Source organism: Cyprinodon tularosa, unplaced genomic scaffold, assembly GCF_016077235.1.
Source record: "Cyprinodon tularosa strain WSP-4 unplaced genomic scaffold, ASM1607723v1 ctg210, whole genome shotgun sequence".
Classification (NCBI taxonomy): Eukaryota; Metazoa; Chordata; class Actinopteri; order Cyprinodontiformes; family Cyprinodontidae; genus Cyprinodon; species Cyprinodon tularosa.
In genome coordinates, this window is record NW_024038779.1 from 863630 (window position 1) to 885570 (window position 21941).

General features: G+C 35.6%; 1 protein-coding gene across 1 annotated transcript; it reads right to left on the reverse strand.

Annotated features, from left to right (window-relative positions):
- Positions 1-19030: 19030 nt before the first annotated feature.
- Positions 19031-20442, reverse strand: LOC119783751 (testis-expressed protein 36-like). Its single transcript, XM_038285401.1, has 5 exons — positions 19849-20442; positions 19623-19766; positions 19431-19505; positions 19329-19345; positions 19031-19188 (listed from the first exon to the last, which is right to left on the reverse strand). Exons 1-5 carry the CDS (start codon positions 19897-19899, stop codon positions 19071-19073), a joined length of 405 nt encoding a protein of 134 aa, XP_038141329.1. The 5' UTR covers positions 19900-20442; the 3' UTR covers positions 19031-19070.
- Between the last annotated feature and the right edge of the window lie 1499 nt (positions 20443-21941).

The following is a 21941-nucleotide window of genomic DNA, read 5'->3' on the forward strand; positions in this document are numbered from 1 at the left end:
TTTAAATGCATGTTGTGTGACGTGAAATTTGTTTAATGTCCACAAACATTCAAGTATGCCGAATTAACCCCAAAACAAACAAACGAAAACCCCAGAAGAAATTTGTATTATCTCAAATACTGTTTCACAACATTGTAAGTATAATACTCTGACATCTCATTAAAAAGACACAAAAAAAAAGCACAGGAACTAGACAGAGCATGAAATTTGTTGCAGTTGGTGGAAAAATAAAGAACAACCAATTAATCTCCTGTCCAATTTGATTTCAAATTATATCATTAAGAAATAGGTGGATAAAATGCACAACCTAAATCTGTCATATTTGACACAAGTAATTCTGCTGCGAACAACAGAGGATGTCAAAACAGCACAGCAGCTTTTTTTGACAGGACTACACACACACCTAATGTGCCATGGCAACATAAATCTTCCTTCAGTTGGTGTTATTTTGACTATCTGGCAAATCCACCTCTTGTTTTCAAAGCATTTTTTTTCTTTCCCTCTAACAGGTGCAAAACCTCTCAACTCACCACATCAAAGAGGCGCGTGCACCTGCGAATAAATCACAGCAAATGGGAAGAATCTAGAGCCTGCTAACACCAAAGAGGTAGTATTCAAAGTACCTGATTTAATATTTATGAGGTACAAGGCTTTGGTGGTTGAATGCTTGTTTACTGAGATGTGTCTTTTGTCCTTGGAAGGAGGTTTGATATTCCACCGAGTAACTGTATTTACATATATGCATCTGCCTCCAGATAACATTACACACATACATTATGTCCTGTTATCCACTGACAGTGGAAACGGGGCTTTCAGTTGACTTCCCATAATTTTACATGCATTTGTATGGCCTAACCCAGACCCTAACCATTGTCATCATATAGCTAACCCTAAACCTAACCTAAACTCAATCACATCTTTTCTCTAAACCCAACCCCCACCCAAAGATGAGAACCATTCCCAGTGGGGACCAGGAGACTCCTAAATTTTATGTAACATGGGTTACAAAACAAATAAATAAATAAAACCTGAATGTTGTAACTGTAACCATACAGTCATGTCTACATCCCTTTTTTTCATCACAATTTTTTTTAATCACTGCTGCCTACCTTTATCAAGGCTGAAAAAAAAAATGAAATAGTCTAGAGCAGGGGTCTCCAAAGTTTTCCAGGCCAAGGACCCCCAAACTGATGACGAGATGGAGAAGGGACACCCTAATTATGTATATTGTATGAAATTGTGTTACAGTATATCAAACTGGTCCCATAGTCACTTTATTACATATGGAGCAATGAAAGTTAGTTGGCCCTGGGATTATTAAAGTATTTCTGGTTCTGATTCCTGTTTGATGAGACAGGTGTTGTGAATGAAACGGTGCCCAGCTTGAAAAAGAGCTCCTGTGTGTCGCTGAATGTGTGCATTGATGACTGAAAGACATCTTCTGCCTCCATTTTAGTTGAATTAATGTTAATGTGTATTTAAAGACATTTCAATAAGTGTAAAAAATTGCAGGAGGGGATATAAAGAAAAGAAAGTCTAATCAACTAAAACTTTCGCGACCCCCTTTTTGGACCCCCGTGGGGGTCATGGACCCCCTGCTGAAGACCTCCGCTCTAAGAGACTGGTCCCAACACATACCTGTAAGTTACCTTGATTGAGCTTATTCCTGGGCTTCACATTGACTGCACAAGGTAACTAATACATGGCCACAGATCTCCGGCAATATGTGACACCATGTTTTGGCATTCTCTGTAAGAGCTCTCCATCCCCTGACATGTATTAAAATTGTTTTATATTATGATTTATTTGAGGCTTCCCAGACTAGAAGTAGTTTGTTAATCCACCATGTCAAAGAATATTTCTGTCCAGCTTCTATATTGCCATGAAAAAGTATCTAGAACAATGTAAATATATCACACTTGGCAGTCCGATAGCCACGATTATTTGATTCTATTGTTTGAATATGATACGGTGCCTTGAGAGGTTATTATATTTCTAAATGAGATCAAACTATCTGTCATTTAATTTCAGTTTGTGTTAGAGGATGTTCTGGTAAGATGAGAGTAAAATTAAATTTTAGTTTCAATAAATTCTTACTTATTGATAATACATGTACTAGATTTATTATTAAAGATTCCTTTGGGTTCTTAAGTTCCCTGCAAGATCAATACAATATTGGAAAGAGATAGTTTTGTTTAAAATTAAGACTGCAAATCACTGTAAACACACCATCTCAGCTGCAAACTATGGAGATAACAGCTCCATACAGCGATCAGAGAAGCTAGGTTAAGCTTTAACTGTATGAAGCTACAAAAGACTTAAGGGTTGCATAGAGGATGATCATCTAGCAGCGCACCAATCCTTTATATGTGGCCAGAAACATTTGCATGGACAAAGCCTTTAATGAGTCAGATTGGCCCAAAACAAAGTCCAGATCTAAAACCGAAATTAAGAATCTGTGACATGACTTGGAAATCTGTCTTCACAAGTTGATCCCATCCAGTCTGGCGGAGAAGAAGCAAGAAGAATAAAAATAGTAGATACCACAAAGTAGATTACAACTTGCTGCAAAAAATAGCTTTGAACGTTTTTCCTTTTGTGTGTTTAAAGTGTATGGATTGTTTCATAGTATTTTATTTGTTACACTTCAGAGTAACGTGGGCAAAATAAACAAAACAAACAATAACAAGAGCAAACAAACTGATTTAAAGCTTTCAATCACATGATCAATGTAATACTCACATCCTAGACTATCAAGGTGTGATTCATCTAGGCTGTGACTAAATTACAAAGGCAATAGTTCAACAAGGAAGACATTAAATAAAGTAAAAAATTAGTTGTATTTCTGTGCTCTTTAAAGGAAAAATTGATAAATCTACATGGTTAATCCCATATATGGATAGGTTTATTAAATAAGTTGAAAGAAAGCTGCTGAAAAAAATACCAGTATCCCCAGTGAGCACTTAGAGAAAGAAAGCAGCTGGTCGTAGCATACTGTAAAGAAAGGCCAGTGTTGAAACTGGTCACGGATTCTTTTCATGGTTTCTTTTTTCCCACACTGTTCTCCAGCAACTCTCCCACACATGCCTCTCTTGTCCTATAGTTACAAACACATCCATCCATTTGATGCCCTAGGGTGAAACAAACCCATCCATTATGACTCAAATCAGGCCTAATTTATTTCACATGCTCAAATTTAATGTCATCATGTTGATTCACATTGAATTAAAATAGCTACATTCTTTTTATATTCATTTTCCACACATTTTCTCTCCTAAAGTAGACTCATTTCACAGAGGCTTTGGTCATTAGATGTCTTGTGATTGAAGGTTGGCCAAGGGAGCTACTCATGTGGCTCAGAAGGCCAAATGTTAACTCATATCTGCTGCCCCCAGCTGGCAAACCTGAAAACTACCAATAGAAGTATTACCAATCAATAGAGGTGGACTTTAAGTAGGTATACTTAGTTCCATTTACTTGAGTAACTTTTTGAACAAAGAGAATATTAAGAGTACTACTGTACTGTTCTTTTTATACTTATCGGAGAATTATTATTTTTCACTTGAACAATTAGAGTAATTAAATGATATTGTTAAAAAGAAAAATGTCTGGCTACTCTACTAGAAGTGACTAACTTATTTGAATAAAGAACAGATTTGTTCAGGGAGCCAGAATCCTAAAGTTAAATCAAACAGAGACTTCTGTTTGCACACAATGCAGTTTTAATCATCTTTTTTACCAGCTGAACTAACAGATGTTTCAGAATCAAGAGAAATTATTTACTAAATATATATATTTACTAAACAGAACGTATTTTGCAGATGTTGCTGATAGTAAACACATTTTTTTATTTTTGTAAAACTTCAGCAAATGTTTGTATATAACTTTTGCAGGTGAAGCTATTTTAAAAGTTGCATATTTTGATGTGAATATTCCCCTGTGTTGTTCTCTTAAGGGTAAACACTTCCTCCTGGGGTCTGGACACCATTTTAGGTTTCAGCAGAAGAACATAGGGTAAATGAGTTTTGGAGTTTTCTGTACATGGGAAGTTGTGTGTTTTCATAGTAAGGTTAGAATATAGACTATTTTAATATCTATAATAAGCATATTGTTTCTAATTTGGTGAATTGATAACACTGGTCAAACCACCTTCGATTCAACAATGATCCAGTCCTCTGACAGATTAAGCTATTTAACACTGGCATTTGTCAATAACTCATGGATTTGTTGCTTTTGGAAGGCTTGAAAAACAGCTTTATAGCCATCTAATTCTCCTGGATAATATACAGGTACAAAAACATTGTCAGTGTAACAATATATATATATATATATAAATATATATATATATATATATATATATATATATATATATATATATATATATATATATATATATATATATATATATATATATATATATATATATATATATATATATATATATATATATATATATATATATATATATATATATATATATATATATATATATGACTAAGGGACTTTCATATACTATAATAAAGGAAAGTCTTTAGTCCATATAATTCATTTCAAGTTAGCAACTTTTAGGCTTTTGTTTGGAAATAGAACTACTCATTTTCAACAGCTGTGATGTTTGTTTTTTTTTTTTTTAATAATTCCTTTAATTTATAGGAAGGAAGTCTTCATTTATGAAATACCCTCATCCCAATTTCCTTAAATTGTGTAGAACAGTATTTCTGTCCTTGTTTTTTAAGAACTTCACCCTAAGTAGGCAGGACTGAGATTTGTAACTTTGTTTTCTAAGCTGCTTAGCTTTTTAATCATACCCAGCGGCGTAGGAAGCGGGGGGGACGGGGGGGACATGTCCCCCCCCAATATAAAAGCCAGGTGGATATGTCCCCCCCAAAAAATTGTACCGCAACATATTATTTTGACATTTTTTTTAACTAGCATGCTTTTATTTTGAAGGCGCAGCATAGCGCGTTACGTAGCGTTACGTCACTGTACTCCCCCTCCCCTCTCTGAACTGCTGTGTGTTTGAAGGGAGGGAAACGGCGACACAGAATTCAGAAACTTGTGAATGAGGTAAAATGGTCTATCGGGCAGCTGCTATGAATATTGCCTATTTATAACGTCTTGTCAGTTCACTTTCATATATAGAAACTGAATCTTTTTGGTTTAGTCATCTTAGTCTTGTACGGAAGAGGATTAGAGCCACTGAAAAAAAAAGGTTAACTGATTTTTACTTTTTTATTTTTAGTTTAACAAAAAGTCAGAATTCTGACTTTTTTCTTCTGACATTTTTTCTCATAAATCTGACAGATGATTAATATTTCTAATTTTTTTCTTTTTTTTTGGGGGGGGGGGGGGGGGGGGGGGGGGGGTACTATACAGATATATAAAAACAAGAAGGTCTAACTAAAAAATAACCAGAATATATGTTTAGAGTAAAGATTGACTACTTGTGTTTACACAAGCACACAATTTCAAATCTGCTGAGCTTGCTGTGCAAGAAAATGTAAAATATACTGTAAAGGAAGAAAATATTCTAACATAGTTAACTTTGGAAAAAGATTGGCTTCTGATTCTTCCCTTCCCCAGGTCCACTCGGCGAGCTGCGTTTGGTAATAAAACCAACATTGCGTGTTGACGTCACAGAATTACAGAGTTTAATCCAATATAAGACAATGCATACACTTTAGAAATAAGACAATGCACAAACCTACACCAGAAACTGCAGAACAACAGAGACATACATTCCATTACCTGATATAGGAGGAAAGAAAGCAAAGAGTACAGAGACATCTTTGGAGAGTTGCAAGGGCAAATCTGATCTTTTTCTTCTATTTAGAAAGCTTTATCCTCTTGTATCTAATCCATTCAAAAAGGGGCTGGCCCTCGGTCCTCCAACCAAACGCCATCTCTGACACTGCTAGGGCTTCCCCTTATTTACTGCAAACATCTGGGGTCATTTGCTTCTTTGTTTTAACAAGAAAAGGCGGAAAGCTTGTCCTGGCATCTAGAATTCTTAGGGTCATAAAACACAAGATAAGCTTTCACAGACAGCTTTTGGAATGCGGGGGGGCCTCACCATAAATTTTCAGGAACAAACTTAAATTTAGTAATCTGGTTCAAGGAAAGGTTATCTTCACAAACTTGTTCAAAATAAGAAATATGAGAAAAGGAGAGTATACAACATACCTTTTACACATGCCATAAGATTAACTGTATTAAAGTCTAAAAATAATAATTTTTCTTTAACAGTCCCCGTTTTGAGGTCTGAGACATACAGACCTCACAAATAAAATGATTAAGCCTTCTAATAGAAGAACCAAAAAATTATTTAGTATACTAAAAAACTAAAACATTAGCCCAATTTTATAACAGTCCCCTTTTTTAAACAGCACCTCCTAGGTCCCCTGCCAGGCCATGTGTCTAAAGCTGAACTCCATAATCTAAACTTATCAAATGTATCTTGCGCTGTCCAACAATTTAATACTCACCTGATGAACCACAAAATTTTAACCAGTAAAAACTAAACTAAAAATACATTTCACTTATCAAACATGAAAAATCATAAAACTCAGTTATCTGAAAGAGAACCCAAACACACAATAGGAATATCAGCCCAAAATTATAAAATTTAAAAATAAAAAATAAAAGAAAATTATTAAAAATTACTAAAAAATGTTTCAGCAGATTTTAAAAAAATTTTCCCCCAAAAAACTACAATTTGTCAAAAAAAAAACAATAAAAATCAAGAAATACATCAAAACACAAAAAAATTACAAAATACCCATAAAAAAAAAAAAATTAAAAAATATTTTTTTTTTTTTTTTTTTTTTCCAAATTTTCAATAAAAAGGGAAGTTAGATTTTGCCCTCTATGCCCCTTGGGATGTCTTTAAAAAATGAAAAATGGTTTTCTTGGGTCGGGAAAACGACCCAAAAAAATTCCCGCGAAAAAAAAACGAAAGTTTTTTTGAAGGGGTTCGCAAAAAAAAAACACGCAATAAAAAAAGTTTAAGTTAATGATGATTTTGAGCGGGAAACCCTTTCACGTTTTCCCCCCTCGGTTGAAAACCCTCGGGGTTTTCCATGAGTGTCCTTTTGCTCACTGAAAAATTAGTATTATGCCAATTTAACGTGATTTTTAAGGAGGGGTTTGCAATTCCTTTTTAAATTTTTAAAGGAACCGGAACAGGATTATTGTGCCTTTTGGGGCCTTTTAAGCCTTGAAAATTGGGAAAAATAAAGGGGTTTTTTGGCGGGATTTGCCCGGAAATGCAAACCTCCCCCGCGCTGTGAGGGCCCTCAGACATTTCCTCGACCGCAGGTTGAGACTGTAGATTTCCTGTAGCCCTGCACCCATGCTTTGTGGCTCCTCAGCTGACCCCCAAGGGAAAACCACGTTTTCTCCTTCCTCTTGTGGGAGGGGACAGCATGAGTGTACTTTTCCACGCCCTGGGTTATGGTTGGGAAGCGAGGTTCGGGCCCAAATTTCTTTTGAGGGACCATCTGGCGCACCCAGTCGTTTTCCCCGGGAACCCTGACCCCGAGCCTGGAGTTCCTGTGACGTTGGTATTTTGAAATTCGGGCTCCCCGGGGACCTTTTAACCTTTGGGAAGAAATCTTTATGGAAAAATTTTTGAAAAGCTTCCCTTTCCATCCGGGGGGGGAATTGGCTTTTGGGGTAGGGGGGGGTTTTGGGGAAAAAAATCCCGTCCTTTTGGGGGAAGCTCAAAAGGGGGAAAAAGAGAACCCTTTTGTTTGGGTTTTAATTTTAATTTGACCCTCCCAATTTTGACAGCTTAAAGGGTTTCCCTTTTGTAAAAAAAAATTTGCTATTTTGGAGTTTTTTATTTTTCAACCCTTTGACCTTTTTTTATATAAGGCCCCCCTACATGAGAAATAAAAGTTTCCCAATCATTTTTAAAACCCCAAAACTTAACGGGTTATTTTTAAAAAAGCATTTTCAAAACTGTTTAATTTTGAAAATTTTCCCAATTTAGCCCAAATTTTAATTTCAATAAAATCATTTTTTTCTATTTTTTAAAAAGCCTTAAAGAATGATCACCCCGGGGGGCTTTACATGGGGTCACTAAATTTTAAAAAAATTAAACCTATTTTTTTCCCAAACTTTTTTTAAAATAAAAAAAATTTCAAACCTTTTTTCCCTTTGACCCCATTTATTTTTTTGAAAACCTATTTTTTAAAAATTTTTAAAATTTTTTTAAGTATTACCCTTTTTATTTTGTTTATAAATTATCAATCCCTTTTCATTTTGGAGAGAGTTCAATACAGCAAAATTTTATTAAATGTGAAAATCTTTAGTTTAGACCTTCCCTGGATGTCTTATTTTTTAAAAAAAACTTATTTTAAAAACATTATGAATAGAGTACAAAAAACCCCAATGTTTCACCTTCCTTTTTTTAAAGAAACTATTTTATGAAATTATTTGATAGTCAATTTTTTTTTAGAAATATTCAATTTATACATTTTACTTTTTTCATATCCAAATAGTTAGCTCATTTTTAATGCTGGTAATACACCGAAAAAAACATTTAATGTATTTTGATTTAACTTCAAAAACCCTTTTTTTCCCGGGAAAAAGAAAATGCAGGAAAAAAACTAAAAAATTTCCCCTACCCAGATAAATTTTCATTCATGCCCCCCTGTTTCTAAAAACAAAACCCAAATTTTATGAAACCCGCTATCCCCCACTAATTTTAAACCCTCTGTAACACAGGGGGAAATGCAATTAAAAACAGGGGTGCCCCCAGATGTGTTAAATCTGCACCCCAAGCAAAGAAATTTATTTTTGTTTTTAAATTTAGGGAAATAAAAAACAGAACTTGGTGTCATTTGCTCAGAAAGTCAGTTTTTGACACCCAATCCATTTTTAACACCTTAATTTAAAATTTTTTTTTAAAATTTAAAAATTTAGTTTTTTTGAATGGTACCCACGGGACTATGCAAAAAAAAATTTTAAAGTTTAATTTTCCCTTTAGTAATGAAGCGTAACACACAATGCAATTCAGTTTATATTTAAAAAAAGAATGTAATTGCAATTTTAGCCCCTTTCCCCCTTTCTTTTCAGGCGGGAAAAGGGAAAAAAAAAAACACACTAGCATTTTGGGGAGACAAACGGGAGTGAATCATGGAGGAATGCAGTGTCGTAACAGTTGGTGCACCCAACCCTAACTGCATGGGTAAAACCCCTGACCCCAGGAAAAGGGGGTTTGTCCTAAAACCCCTTTAAAAATTACACTGCGGGCTGCGGGGACTTTGAAGAAAACGGGGCGCCTCAGTGCTATATTTTAAAATAAGAAAGGGAAAAAATGGAAATCCCCACCTACAAAAATTTAAAGAAAAAATTTTAAATTCCCACCACCCCCCAAGTTGTTTTGGGCCCACCCTTTTCGTCCCCAACCCTGCGGGAACAAAGGGGAAAAACCCCGGGAGTGGGCCTTGGCCCCCAGGTCAAAATTGATCAGAGGTGAAAAATCAGGATAAACATGAGAAAAACCACAACGGACACCCCGGGAGGACTTGCCATGCCCAAATTCTTATCTGCTGAATCAGAAGTTTTCTAGAAAGCGTCATTCCAGCAGTGCAGAAACATCTGGATTACGGGGTCCCGTTTTGGGATGAACTTTGGTCAGCCTTTCGGGGTTTCGACAGAGCAGGACATAAAAACCCAGCAGCCCAAGTCATCTACTGAGCCCCCGTGGGGTTTTTTGTCTATGATCTTTGGGGTTTCCCGACTCACTGCTGTTTTCCCAGCCATAAAAGGGAACCCCAGATAGGGCCGGGTTTCCCTTTTGTTTTCAGCCGGCATGAAAAGCAACAGTCAAAGGAGACATCTGTTCCCAGGTAAACAGTTGGGCCTTCACTGACCTTCGAAATTCGCTCAACAGCTTTTGGCTTTTTTACAGCAGTCCAGCAAAAGGGAGGGGGCCAGTTCGGGTTCATCATGTCTTTGTTCAGCAAAACAGCGGCCTAAATGCGGAAAACCAAGAAGATCCCTTAAAATTCATCTTCCCATGATCTCTGGGGCCCAAAAGCCCCTTCCCCAAAAGATTCCCCAAATAAAAGTCAAAAGGAAGGAGAACTGCCGGGAGAAAAAAATAAAAAAGTAATTAAAAAGAAAAAACTTATATTTGCCACTTTTTGTTACTTTAAACTACTATAAAAAAAATTTTATTTTTGTGTTTGCCTCCTCCCGGTTGGCGCTAGATTTGTTGTTGTTTTTGCCAAAAGGCCCAAATGCCCCCAAAAACCTGAACCCGCCAAAAAAAATTTGATAGAAATTTGTTAAAAAGTCCACGAAACGGATGTGCCAGAAAATTTTAAAAAAATAATGACATTAATGTTTAAAATCAATAAACGTCAATACCTCGATGACATTCACTCTGTTGTGCCCAAATTTTTCAACTCAAATTTAAAATCACAAACCTCACAAAATCATTTAAAGAATTAGAAAAACCCCAAAAAGAAAGTCCAAGTACTGAAATTTTAAAAGGTTTTTGATGGAATTGCCCTTGGTCAAAAAAATTTGGGAATTTTCATATTGTTCCCCACCCAAATACCCAAAAAAACCTTAAACAGTCCCCACGCTTCAAGACAAAATCCCATTTCCCAAAAATTTTAGAAAATTTCCCCTTTTCATTTTATCTGAATTTCATAGAAGTTTTAACCCCCCCCCCCAAAATTTTTCCTCCCCAAAAATTTTTAATTTTTCACCAACTGTATTATAATTTAAAATCTCAGTGATGCCCAAAAAAATATCAAACCCAAATTTTAAAAGTAAAAAAGACATGGATTGGGGGGTTATTGAAGCCGTTCAATTTGAGATTTAAACAAATTTTTAAATTTTGTTTGAAGCTTTTATAACACATTTCACCATATTGTAGGTTTAAAACAGGAAAGGGGCCCCTATGGGCTTAAAATTAAAAAAATTTCCCTAATTCACTATTGTTGAATCGAAAAAAAAACAAAATTATTGATTAAATAAATTTTCCATTAAACCCATCCCAAAATTTTTCGAAAGGGAAATTTGGGTTACTTCTGCTTCTCCCCCCGTTTATACTGTTTAATAAAAATTTCCATTTTTTAAAACAATTTGGAATCTATGTCCTTTTATATAATAATTTTTCGAAAAACCCAAAAAATTAAGATGTTTCCCCCATTTCCCCCAAACCCTTCCCAAAATTTGTATTCAAACTTGACTGAGATTATGTAAAATTTTAAAAGTTCCCTCTGTAATGTCTTATCTTTATAACCCCCCCCCTGTGTTTTTTTATTTTAAAAAAAAAACAATTTTTGAGGTGGAAAAACAAAAATGGAAGAACCTTTCCCCCCTTATGCAAAATTTAAAAATGCCAATCAGTCCCCCCCATATGGGAAAAATAAAACCAAGTTTATTTTTGTTTGAATTTAGGTTAGTTTTTGGGTTTGTGTTTTTAGTCCCAAAATGGATAACACCAATTTCCCAATAAATCACCCTTTTTGCCCTTTTAAACCCCGGCTGATTTTCCCTTTTTATATTAATTTCAATGCCAAGAGAAGTTCAGCTTCAAAACCCGATTGTGGGCACCGAAATATGAAATCGTCATTACCTTTTAAAAATTTTCCCCTTTAAAACAGTAATAAAAAAAAATTTATGAAAAAAAACCCTTTAGTGGGACCTAAAAAAAGTTTAAAATAGGGAAAAAAATCACACAGCTACACACTAAAAATTTAGGTCATATTTAATGAGCATCCTAAAAAAACCCCCCAAGGCCATCAGGGCCCACACATTTACTCTCCCCTTAACACTCGAACCCCTTTTCAACACCCATTGTAAGAAAGATGGGAGGATGTTACCCCCGGGTTTCAAACCCAAAAATTTTTCCTGTAAAAGTCTTAAAAAAAACCCAAATTTATAACACCATGGTTTTAAAAAAAATAAAAAAGAATTATTATCCCAAAAGTTTAATATTGTTCAGTTTTGGGGTGGGAAAATTTTTAAAAAAATCCAAAATTTTTACACACAAAAGTATTTCATGATAGCCCCCTGTTATTTTAAAAGGCTACCCATACCCCCCGTAGGAAAACCCAAAAAAACCCTTCATGTGGTCATGTAATTTTGGAAATGGGTGCACACGAAAAATCGACCTACAAGGGAAAAAAAGGGCTTTTATTAGCGTTTCAACATGTCCCCCTTAAAAGTGTAGAAAACACGTTACGCAGAAAAACCCCTCCCTTTGGGTTTTCATTTTTGTTCTTTAAAAATTCCAAATGGGGTGTTTCCCTCCTGTCAGGAAAACCCAAAAAATTTAAATGGGTTGTCAATGTTTTCAATATTATAATAAAAAATTGGATCATTCCAGTGCCAAGCCCGGGAAATTTATGCAAAAACTTTCAAACCCCCTGAGAAAAGTAAAAAATCTGTAAATCTGTTATTTTTACTTTTCATTTCAACACAAAAAAAACCCCGTCCCAAAGCAATTTTACATCAAAATTTCCCAAGAATCCTGGGAAAACGTGTTTAGTGGAAATTTGCACAGAACTGAAGCACTCCCAAAAATTTCAAATAAAAGGGGGGTCAATCAGTCCCCCCCGCTGTGAAACAAAACTTGCATCCAAAACGGAGACACCGCTGTCCCACAGAAGCACATTTTAACAGAAAGTTAGTAATACAACATCCAGCAAAAATATTTAACAATATTTCAGAACACAATCTTGAAACACAAATCACTTCCGCACAATCTCAGCACAATTCAGACACAGACAGACGAATAGACAGCAGCGCGTGGTGGGACATAGGCTACAGTATAACGGGGGAAGACAGACACACAGCCACAAACACAAAGAAACATACAAAACACAGAAACACAGACAACGTTGTAGTTCAGTCAAGAAAAGACAGAAAAAAAAAGAAAAGAAAACGTCAGGAGCCGGCTAAAAGAATGTATGACTCATCTTTTAATTGTCCAATTTCAATTTTACAAATCCCTTTTATTCTCATTTCAACTTCTCAGTCCTACACTTCAGAGCTGGGTCAAGCTCGAGGCGAAAATAAGCCTCAATTTAGTTTATTCGATCACTCAATCCGCCCAGTGACAAAAGGTTTTTTCTTTTTCAGCTGGGGAGAGCGATTGAACCCGTATTAAATCAAATAATTTATTTTAGTCCTTTATACTATAAGCAACCCGCTTAAGGGTGCCAAAGAAAGGTGATCCAACCTGCTATTAGTCCTTTATTTTCCACGAGTGATACAGCTCGGTCCAATTAACCTGCTATTAGTCCTTTTCCACGAGTGATACAGCTCGGTCCAATTAACCTGCTATTAGTCCTTTTCCATGAGTGATATAACTCGATCCAATTAACCCAAATAATTATAAGTCCACTGGAGATGAGTCGAAATCTCCGGCTGATACAAGCCAAAACTAACCAATACACAAATTTCCAAAATACTTTTTTAGAGGCCCAGGCATTGCTCCTCAGGGTAAAAAGAATATACATTTTTTAAAACCCAGCTTAAGTCAGAGTTAACGTAAAGGCTCTGGTTTTGAACTAGCCACAGTTCCCTGTAATGTGTATTTATTCAAATCCTTAAACAACTGACTCTTTTAGAAGGGATTTTATCTACCTCTGCAGCATCTGAATTCTGTGAGGCCGCACACAGCAAATCAGCCCCGGTCCGACGACACACGGCGCTTCAGACAACTAAAAAAATAATCAAATACTGTCTTACCACACCGAAGCGTCGGGCCGAAACGGATCAATCAGGACCAAACAGCCGTCCGCCGAGACTCCAGAACCGGCACGAGCCCCCAATTGTAAAGGAAGAAAATATTCTAACATAGTTAACTTTGGAAAAAGATTGGCTTCTGATTCTTCCCTTCCCCAGGTCCACTCGGCGAGCTGCGTTTGGTAATAAAACCAACATTGCGTGTTGACGTCACAGAATTACAGAGTTTAATCCAATATAAGACAATGCATACACTTTAGAAATAAGACAATGCACAAACCTACACCAGAAACTGCAGAACAACAGAGACATACATTCCATTACCTGACATAGGAGGAAAGAAAGCAAAGAGTACAGAGACATCTTTGGAGAGTTGCAAGGGCAAATCTGATCTTTTTCTTCTATTTAGAAAGCTTTATCCTCTTGTATCTAATCCATTCAAAAAGGGGCTGGCCCTCGGTCCTCCAACCAAACGCCATCTCTGACACTGCTAGGGCTTCCCCTTATTTACTGCAAACATCTGGGGTCATTTGCTTCTTTGTTTTAACAAGAAAAGGCGGAAAGCTTGTCCTGGCATCTAGAATTCTTAGGGTCATAAAACACAAGATAAGCTTTCACAGACAGCTTGTGGAATGCGGGGGGCCTCACCATAAATTTTCAGGAACAAACTTAAATTTAGTAATCTGGTTCAAGGAAAGGTTATCTTCACAAACTTGTTCAAAATAAGAAATATGAGAAAAGGAGAGTATACAACATACCTTTTACACATGCCATAAGATTAACTGTATTAAAGTCTAAAAATAATCATTTTTCTTTAACAATACGTTTAAAGAAATATAACAGGATGTACTGATAAAACAATCTAAATGTTAAATAATGTAGATATTGGTTTAAAAAATTCTTCAGATTTGGAAATTTGGAAGGAATACATAATTTTGAAATTAATCAACAAATCTGGTAAAAAAAAAATTAAAAGTTGCACTTTTTTACTTGAGGAATTTGTTGAATCACTTCATAATTGTGAGTTTAACTAGTTGGAGGTAATGCTACACTTCTCTGCTTACTGTCCTGCTCATAAAAGGTAAACATTATAAACCCACCATTCATTTTCTACACTATTTGGAAAACACAACACAAATGTAATATAACAAAATGTTAACATCAAGCCATAGCCATGTCTGTTTTAGAGACTAGCTCTCTTGTTTTAATGACCTTCTGCTCCTCCATTAATGAGGGGACCCCTCGGGCACGTAAAAAGTTGCCTAATTCTGTCATTTTCCACCAATGTGTCACTAGCCAACTCAAACAACTCACATCTTTGTCAGTGAAGCTGAGTGCTCCACATCTCTTCCTTCATGGTGCCTATCTACATTAAGATCCACAATTCTGAGAAAAAAAAGTCAGAATTCTGGGATTAAAGTCAGAATTCTGAGAAAAAAAGTCTTAATTCTGAGAAAAAAAAGTCAGAATTTTTTTCCCATATTAAACTGAAATAAAATTTAAAAATCACTTAACTCTTTTTTTTTTTCAGTGGCCCTATCCTCTTCCGTAGTCTTGGGCTGATCACCCATCCAATATTTAACTGCTAACTTTCTCTAGACGTTTGCCACGCTAGCCAAAATGTTTTTTGTTTTTTTTTTATATATATATCTCATTTCAGTACAATGCCACCACCAACTAAAAGGCTGAAACAGCAGCAGGACTTACTCAGATTTTTTTTAAAAGAGAAACGTCAGTGTGAGTAACAGTCACCTAACACAACTTGTGTTGAAATTAGCCCGGTCTGGGGCGTGCGTTTTACGAGGATTTTTTATTTTTTTCGTGGTTTTGATTCCTCGAAATGGACAGATGTTATACCTGCCGTGCTCCTGATCGTTAGTTAAAACCACAGGGAGAATTCATTTTAATTCTTAGCAGCAGCGGTCGCATTGGTTGTGCAACCACTAATTAACCAACTAATTAACTTCTGCACCTTTATTTCCTCAAATAAACTGCTGGCTCCTCTTTTTAGACTATAAACAGATTAACACAACATTGACAACTCTGTAGTTTTCTCTGTTCTGTACTGCAAACTGGAATTAAAGGCGCCATTTCTACCAAAGGTCTGGACAGACTGGCGACCTGTCTAGAGTGTACCCCACACCAGCACCTCCCGACCCCACTAAGGGACAGGGTGCACAGAAAATGGAAGGATAGATGGATTTCTACCAAAGGTTTAGAATGCGTTTTTGAACCAGATGCTTCAAAGCGCCTGTCCATAATTCTTCAACACACCGTCAGCTCCCTCTGTCAGTCAACCTATATAAATTCATTTTTGACCATTATTGCAAGTTTGACAAAATAAAACATATCAAACTTTGCACTTCTGTGGCCTACTGAATTGTTTTTAATCAAACTGAAATATTTGATTTTCTAATGCGTATGCGGACACTAAATATGCCAAGGGCTGAAGCCCTTGAAAGACATCTCCCTTTGCTTAATAAAAGACTCCAGTCATTTTGTTTGGTGATATGCTCCCATCTTATGAACAAATGCATTATGTAAATTTTAAATGCATTATTTTTGCAAGACACATTTATAAAGGAATAAAGTAAAAGATTAAATAGCCTTTTTTTTAAGTAGCGTACTTAAGATATGTTTCTGTTGAATATTTACGAATCTCAGATTTCCGACATGGTTCCCCCCCAATTGTAAACATATTCCTACGCCCTTGATCATACCTATTTTTAATTGTAGGGTCCAGGTCCAGTTTCTTCTCAAAAATGGCCACCACCTTTTTACTTACCGTAAATCATGCTCTTCATAATTATCCCTTATCTGGTATTTCATCAATGACCAGATTCATTAATCATTGATTCAGCCAGCCAGCATTTTGTCTTACCATTAATAAACCCTCTCAGTCAAAAGTATTGATTACTGCCCAAAAGTGGAATTTACAATAACTGATTCTAAAATAAAAACTATTTTCCTTAATCTTTTAACTTGATTATTTATTCATTGGGCATTTTATTCTTTCCATCTCAAATAAAAAAACTGAACATGATTATTTGCCTCAAAGATAGTAACGAATCAAATAAACCTGTAACAGGCACTCCTGTGAGTAACTCCCTTATAATCACATTTAAACTTGATGAATCTGAAACAAAAATTATAGTCAGACTGACTTATTTAGCTTTACTTTGTTTTCGTACAGACACCTAAGCTGTTGTGATGAGCTCTGATAGCTTAGCATGAAAAACAGCAGATCCCAGACTGTTCTTTACATCCAGTCTGTTCCTCTGCTTGGTTTGATGTTTGTCACAGCTGAAGATAAACTCAAACATATAAGAAAAACTTACTTTTTGCTTGATAAAAGCTTGTTCAATTTTTTAATTGGGTCCACACAAAGCAAAACAGATCCCTGCCCTATTTTATTTTACTACCTAAACAATAAAATATTTTCATGTACCACTTGCAATGCATTTACTACTAATCATTGACTACTGCGGAATCAATGCTGTAGACTGACTTTTAATTCCTTTAGATTTGTGGCAGACATGGTCATGAAATAGGGTTAAGGGGATGGATTGGGAAGCTGAGGGTCTCGTTTTTGCTTTTAAAGGGATTAAAGGGTTCTGTTGGTTTAGTTAGCCCAATATGTTCAGTATATACTTTCGTTGGTTTGCAGCAGGATACAAAACAGTGACAGTTCCTTTAACTCTTAACTTACCTTTCTTGTCAGTTCTGACTAAAGAAAAAAACATAATGGTTCAGGAGTAATGGCAGTATGGAAAGATAGGCTGGGGCAGTAATGAAGGTGCTGCTCCAGTCTATAATTGTCTAGCTGACTCAAAGAGTAAGGCTCTCAAATTATGGTCTGTCAATAATCTGACCCTTGCACTGACTATAAAGAATTAGATCCCAGATATCTGAATTTATTTCCTCTGTAAATAGGTTAGTCTCAACCTCGGAGATAAAGATGGAGAAGCAGTTTTACTGCAGGGAGCCTCAAAGCTGAGCTACTGCTCCCCATCACCACCAGGAGATAGTTGTGATGTTACAACTTCTCAGAAAATGACAGCGAGGTAAATATAGAAAATATTGGAGCTACTAAAACACCCACAGGCCTTGGAATGCCTACCCTAGAATGACCAGGGGACAAGAATATGGCAAACTGGAAAATATTACCTTCATGGAGCTATACTTGATTAAACCAATCTAAGGGAAGTGAAAGATAAAACAATTGGTATAAATAAATAAGCCTATAAAGACTATGAGTTCTATTTCCTTATCAAAAATATTTAAATGTGAAAACTACATTTCTCTCATCTGGAGTGTATCCATAAGACAGAACGCTTTTAGTCTCACCACTTTGACTAATAAACGACATTCATTGCATTTTATGATAACTAAGATCAAGTTGGAATATATGTCCTTAACTTTTAATCTCTCGATACAACAAGAATACATACAAGTCTTTTTTTTTTTTTTGGGAAAGTTCCTTGAGGCAATTACTGATGTGAACAAGAACTATATAAAATGATTCTCTATAATAAGGGACATGTATCTGTTCATTGATTATCTAGACAAGAGCTTGGTAACTCCAGTCCTCCAAGGTCAATATCCTGGACCTTTTACATGTCATGTTATAGTTCAACACACCTGAATCAAATAACAGTAATAATTGAATTTTATTGATCATTGGAGAAATATACCCCTGCATTTAACCCATCCCCTTGGGGAGCAGTGGCCTGGCATTGTGTGGCACCTAGGAAGCAGTGTAGGGTTAAGGGTCATGCTCAGGAACCCAGAGTGGAGGCTGTTGGGATAAAACCGGGTACTTGCAACTTTCTCAGAGCACAAGCACACTGCTCTAATCACTAGACCAACACTTCACCTCAATTATTATTATTATTATTACCAAATTTTTGGTTTGCCTCCTTAGTATACATTTCCCCCATAGTCCTGTGAATCATCTACTTACTGGATTCAGGTGTGGTAGACTGAGGACACATCTAAAAGTTGTAGCTTTTTGTCCAACGTAACAGTCATACATTTAACAAAATACGACTTCAAATTAGATTTTAAGCCCAAACAACAACAAAAAATATTGTAGAAATTTAATCTAAAAAAACAAATACTTATAAGACAGGCTACTCAAATTTGTTAACTCCAACAAGAGCATTACACAACATTGGCAAATTGTATTAGTCTAAAAAGTTACTGAATTACTATTTATCACCAAGGTCAGTTAGTACTCAAGAATCGTTAAACTAAAATCCAAGAAAACTTTTATTTTAGCCTCCTGAACATTTTTATTTTCCAGGGAAAATCTATCAGGTTTTTCAATTCAATTAAATTTTCAATTCAGTTTATTTATATTTATTCATTTTGAAGGTGATGTTTGATTGTTCTTGTGCGAACCACATGAACTGCTCCACGGTAGCCTCTGCTGACCTTAACTTGTGGTTATTGGGGAACCTCTTAAACCTGTTTGGAACAGGTTCTTCACCGGATTAAAGTCTGCTTTATATGTAGAAAGGCAGCCAGTCAGTTCTTTTGTGCAGTTTTCAGTTGCATCATGGCCCAGAGAAAAATGGGATTTCCTCTGGGTAAGATCATAAGCATACTGCTTTCGTCCTTCATCCTGATGTACACAAACAAAAAGAAGGTAAAATGTGAGTAGGATTTTTAGCGTTTCTTTCCTGTCCTGAAATGAAACAAATACATACTGGTTGGAAGACTAAGATGTCGTTTTTAAAGGCAATCTTGTTGTCATGATGCGAGAATGGAAACTCTCTGGATTGCTATAAAGCAGCAGAAAAAAAGGAGATCACAAATCAAAAACCATTTGATGTTAAAGGTTAATAGGTTCAACAATTCTTTTAATCTCTTAAATTAAGTTGTAACATAGAGACACGAACCTTGAGGTGAACTTTGTATAAAGGATAGTGCTCAAAGTTATAATCCTCAGACGACCATGACTTTACCTCCTTCAGCATAGCCCCAGTGGTTGTAGAAGTTTCACGAGACTTAAGCTCACTTTCTGAACAATCAGGATGGGGAAACTGGAGAGAAACAGATAAAACCTGAAGGCATTGTGTTTAACTATTTTGATGTAATTGGATCATAAAATGGAAAGTTTCTTTCCCATTTGACACCATTGCATGAGGGAGAGAAATGTTTTCGACCTCTTATCATGTTGATTAGTTTGAGATTTCTTCAATGAATGGTTTAAAAACAAACCAAAATCATGATGTCCAACCTAACTGCTAAAATAAACCGGTGACCATGGTAACCTGGAACACTCAATGGTAATCTGATACCAGACCGGCATGAGGCCATAGAGCAGACCTGTTTATCCACCGACAGAAATAGTCTTTTGAGATTTGTTCTGCTGAATAATTGAAGACAATTTGCTGGAAAGCAACACATAAAAAGTTGTTACAAAAAAAGAAAGTTGGAGGAGCATACACAATGTAGACAAAAGGAGTATGCAAGCAACTTGTGTTGGACTTAAAACGTTGAAATCTGTTTCTCAAAAACAAACTATTTAGACATAATAAATCCATAAATTATAAATTAATTAATTCAGCAGTAAATTTCTAATGCTTCTGCACTTTAGCTCAGTTACCCTTTAGAGGGCAAGTTACCGTTTTTGATCACTTGCATACCCCTTACAAATGGAGTCCCCCGCATCCCTTAGTGAGGTCTAGAAGCACAAGATCTATATACGGCCATTCAGCAAAGATACCACTACATGGCTGTACATCTTATTTTGGCCTTTGACCAATTAGATGAGCCCTTGAATAATATATTACCTACTGTAAATTAAGTTGAAAAAAAGTTAACAAGTTAAGAAAAAAAGGTAAAAAGTTAATTGAAAAGTTAATAAGCCCAGTTAACAATTATATTTAGGTTTATTAACTAGAAAAATTGTAAGTGCCAGTATCAGCATCAATGCCTCTATGGTTATGTTGTACCAAAAAAAAAAAAAAAAAATAGTTTCTTTCACTCTCAGAGAGTTTTTCATGGATTTCTTATAGAACCATTTTTGTTATTTTTCTTAATATTTTTGGTCAATTTGGCATTTCTAACATTAATTTTTGCCATCAAAATATCAATATTTTTCTAATGTTACAAAGGTATAAAGGTCTTGTCCTGGATTCCGCTAACACTATTGGCCTGAAATTTAGGTTTTCAAAGTATTTCACTGAGTGCCCTATAAAAGTTTAACATCAAAGTTCAAAATGTATTCAGAGCTTTAAGACTCCAGGGGGATCTCTGTTTGACTATAGGCAGGACCGAAGGACGCTGAGCTCATACCTCCCTTGAATCTATCAAAAAATTAGTACACTTCATTGGCTCACTCTAGACTTCCATTTGTTTAACCCTCCTCCTGACCAAGCAACTTTGATAGCAAGCTTGTATAGAAATTCATTAATAACATTATTTTTATTATATTTATGGCAAATATACACACAGTGCAACAAAGAGTGCACAGACATTAACCCCATTCAAGGTCTGGTGTCAGATAATTAGGGCGTTAGCAGAACTCTGGAGAATTTGACTGCATACAGAGGAGCTAGTTCAGCTATTTGAATAAGGTCAACCAAATTTTAATCCAGTGCATTTTTTTTTACTTCTGCTCGAGTAATATAACCTTGATGTAACACTACTTCACTCCTTATGAACAGTTTAAAGCTGCTCTACTGTACCCTGCTTGCAATTTCTCTGAATGACAATCATTTTTAACGCAGTGAATCGGTTACAGGTGTATGGTCTGAATGACACTTCTGGTTTCTACACAAGCTGTGCTGGTATTTTCCATCTGCTAAGCTTGTTTTGAGCCCAGTGGATAAAAAAAAATATATACCTTGCAGACAAAGGAGATTTGGTAATGTGTTTCTTTTGCCGAAATGTGATATGACTGTATACCTATATGACCTGATGTTCATAAGGACAATAAAAGCTAGTATGTTGAGTGAAGATCTCTTATGCATGTCTGACTGTAGTACAAACAATCAGGTAAAATTCTAAGAATATATATGTCATATTTCTTTTAATGTATAATTTTATGCTTGCTGTGTTATTCATACATCAAGAATTTCGTAAATGTATTGCTTTGTGGAAAGGAGACAGACAAGATTATTCTTCATGCAGATTTGTTTTTATGTTTTTATAAAATATATATATATAAATTAATTTAAAAACCCTCAAAAATGTTAATATCCAAGCATAGA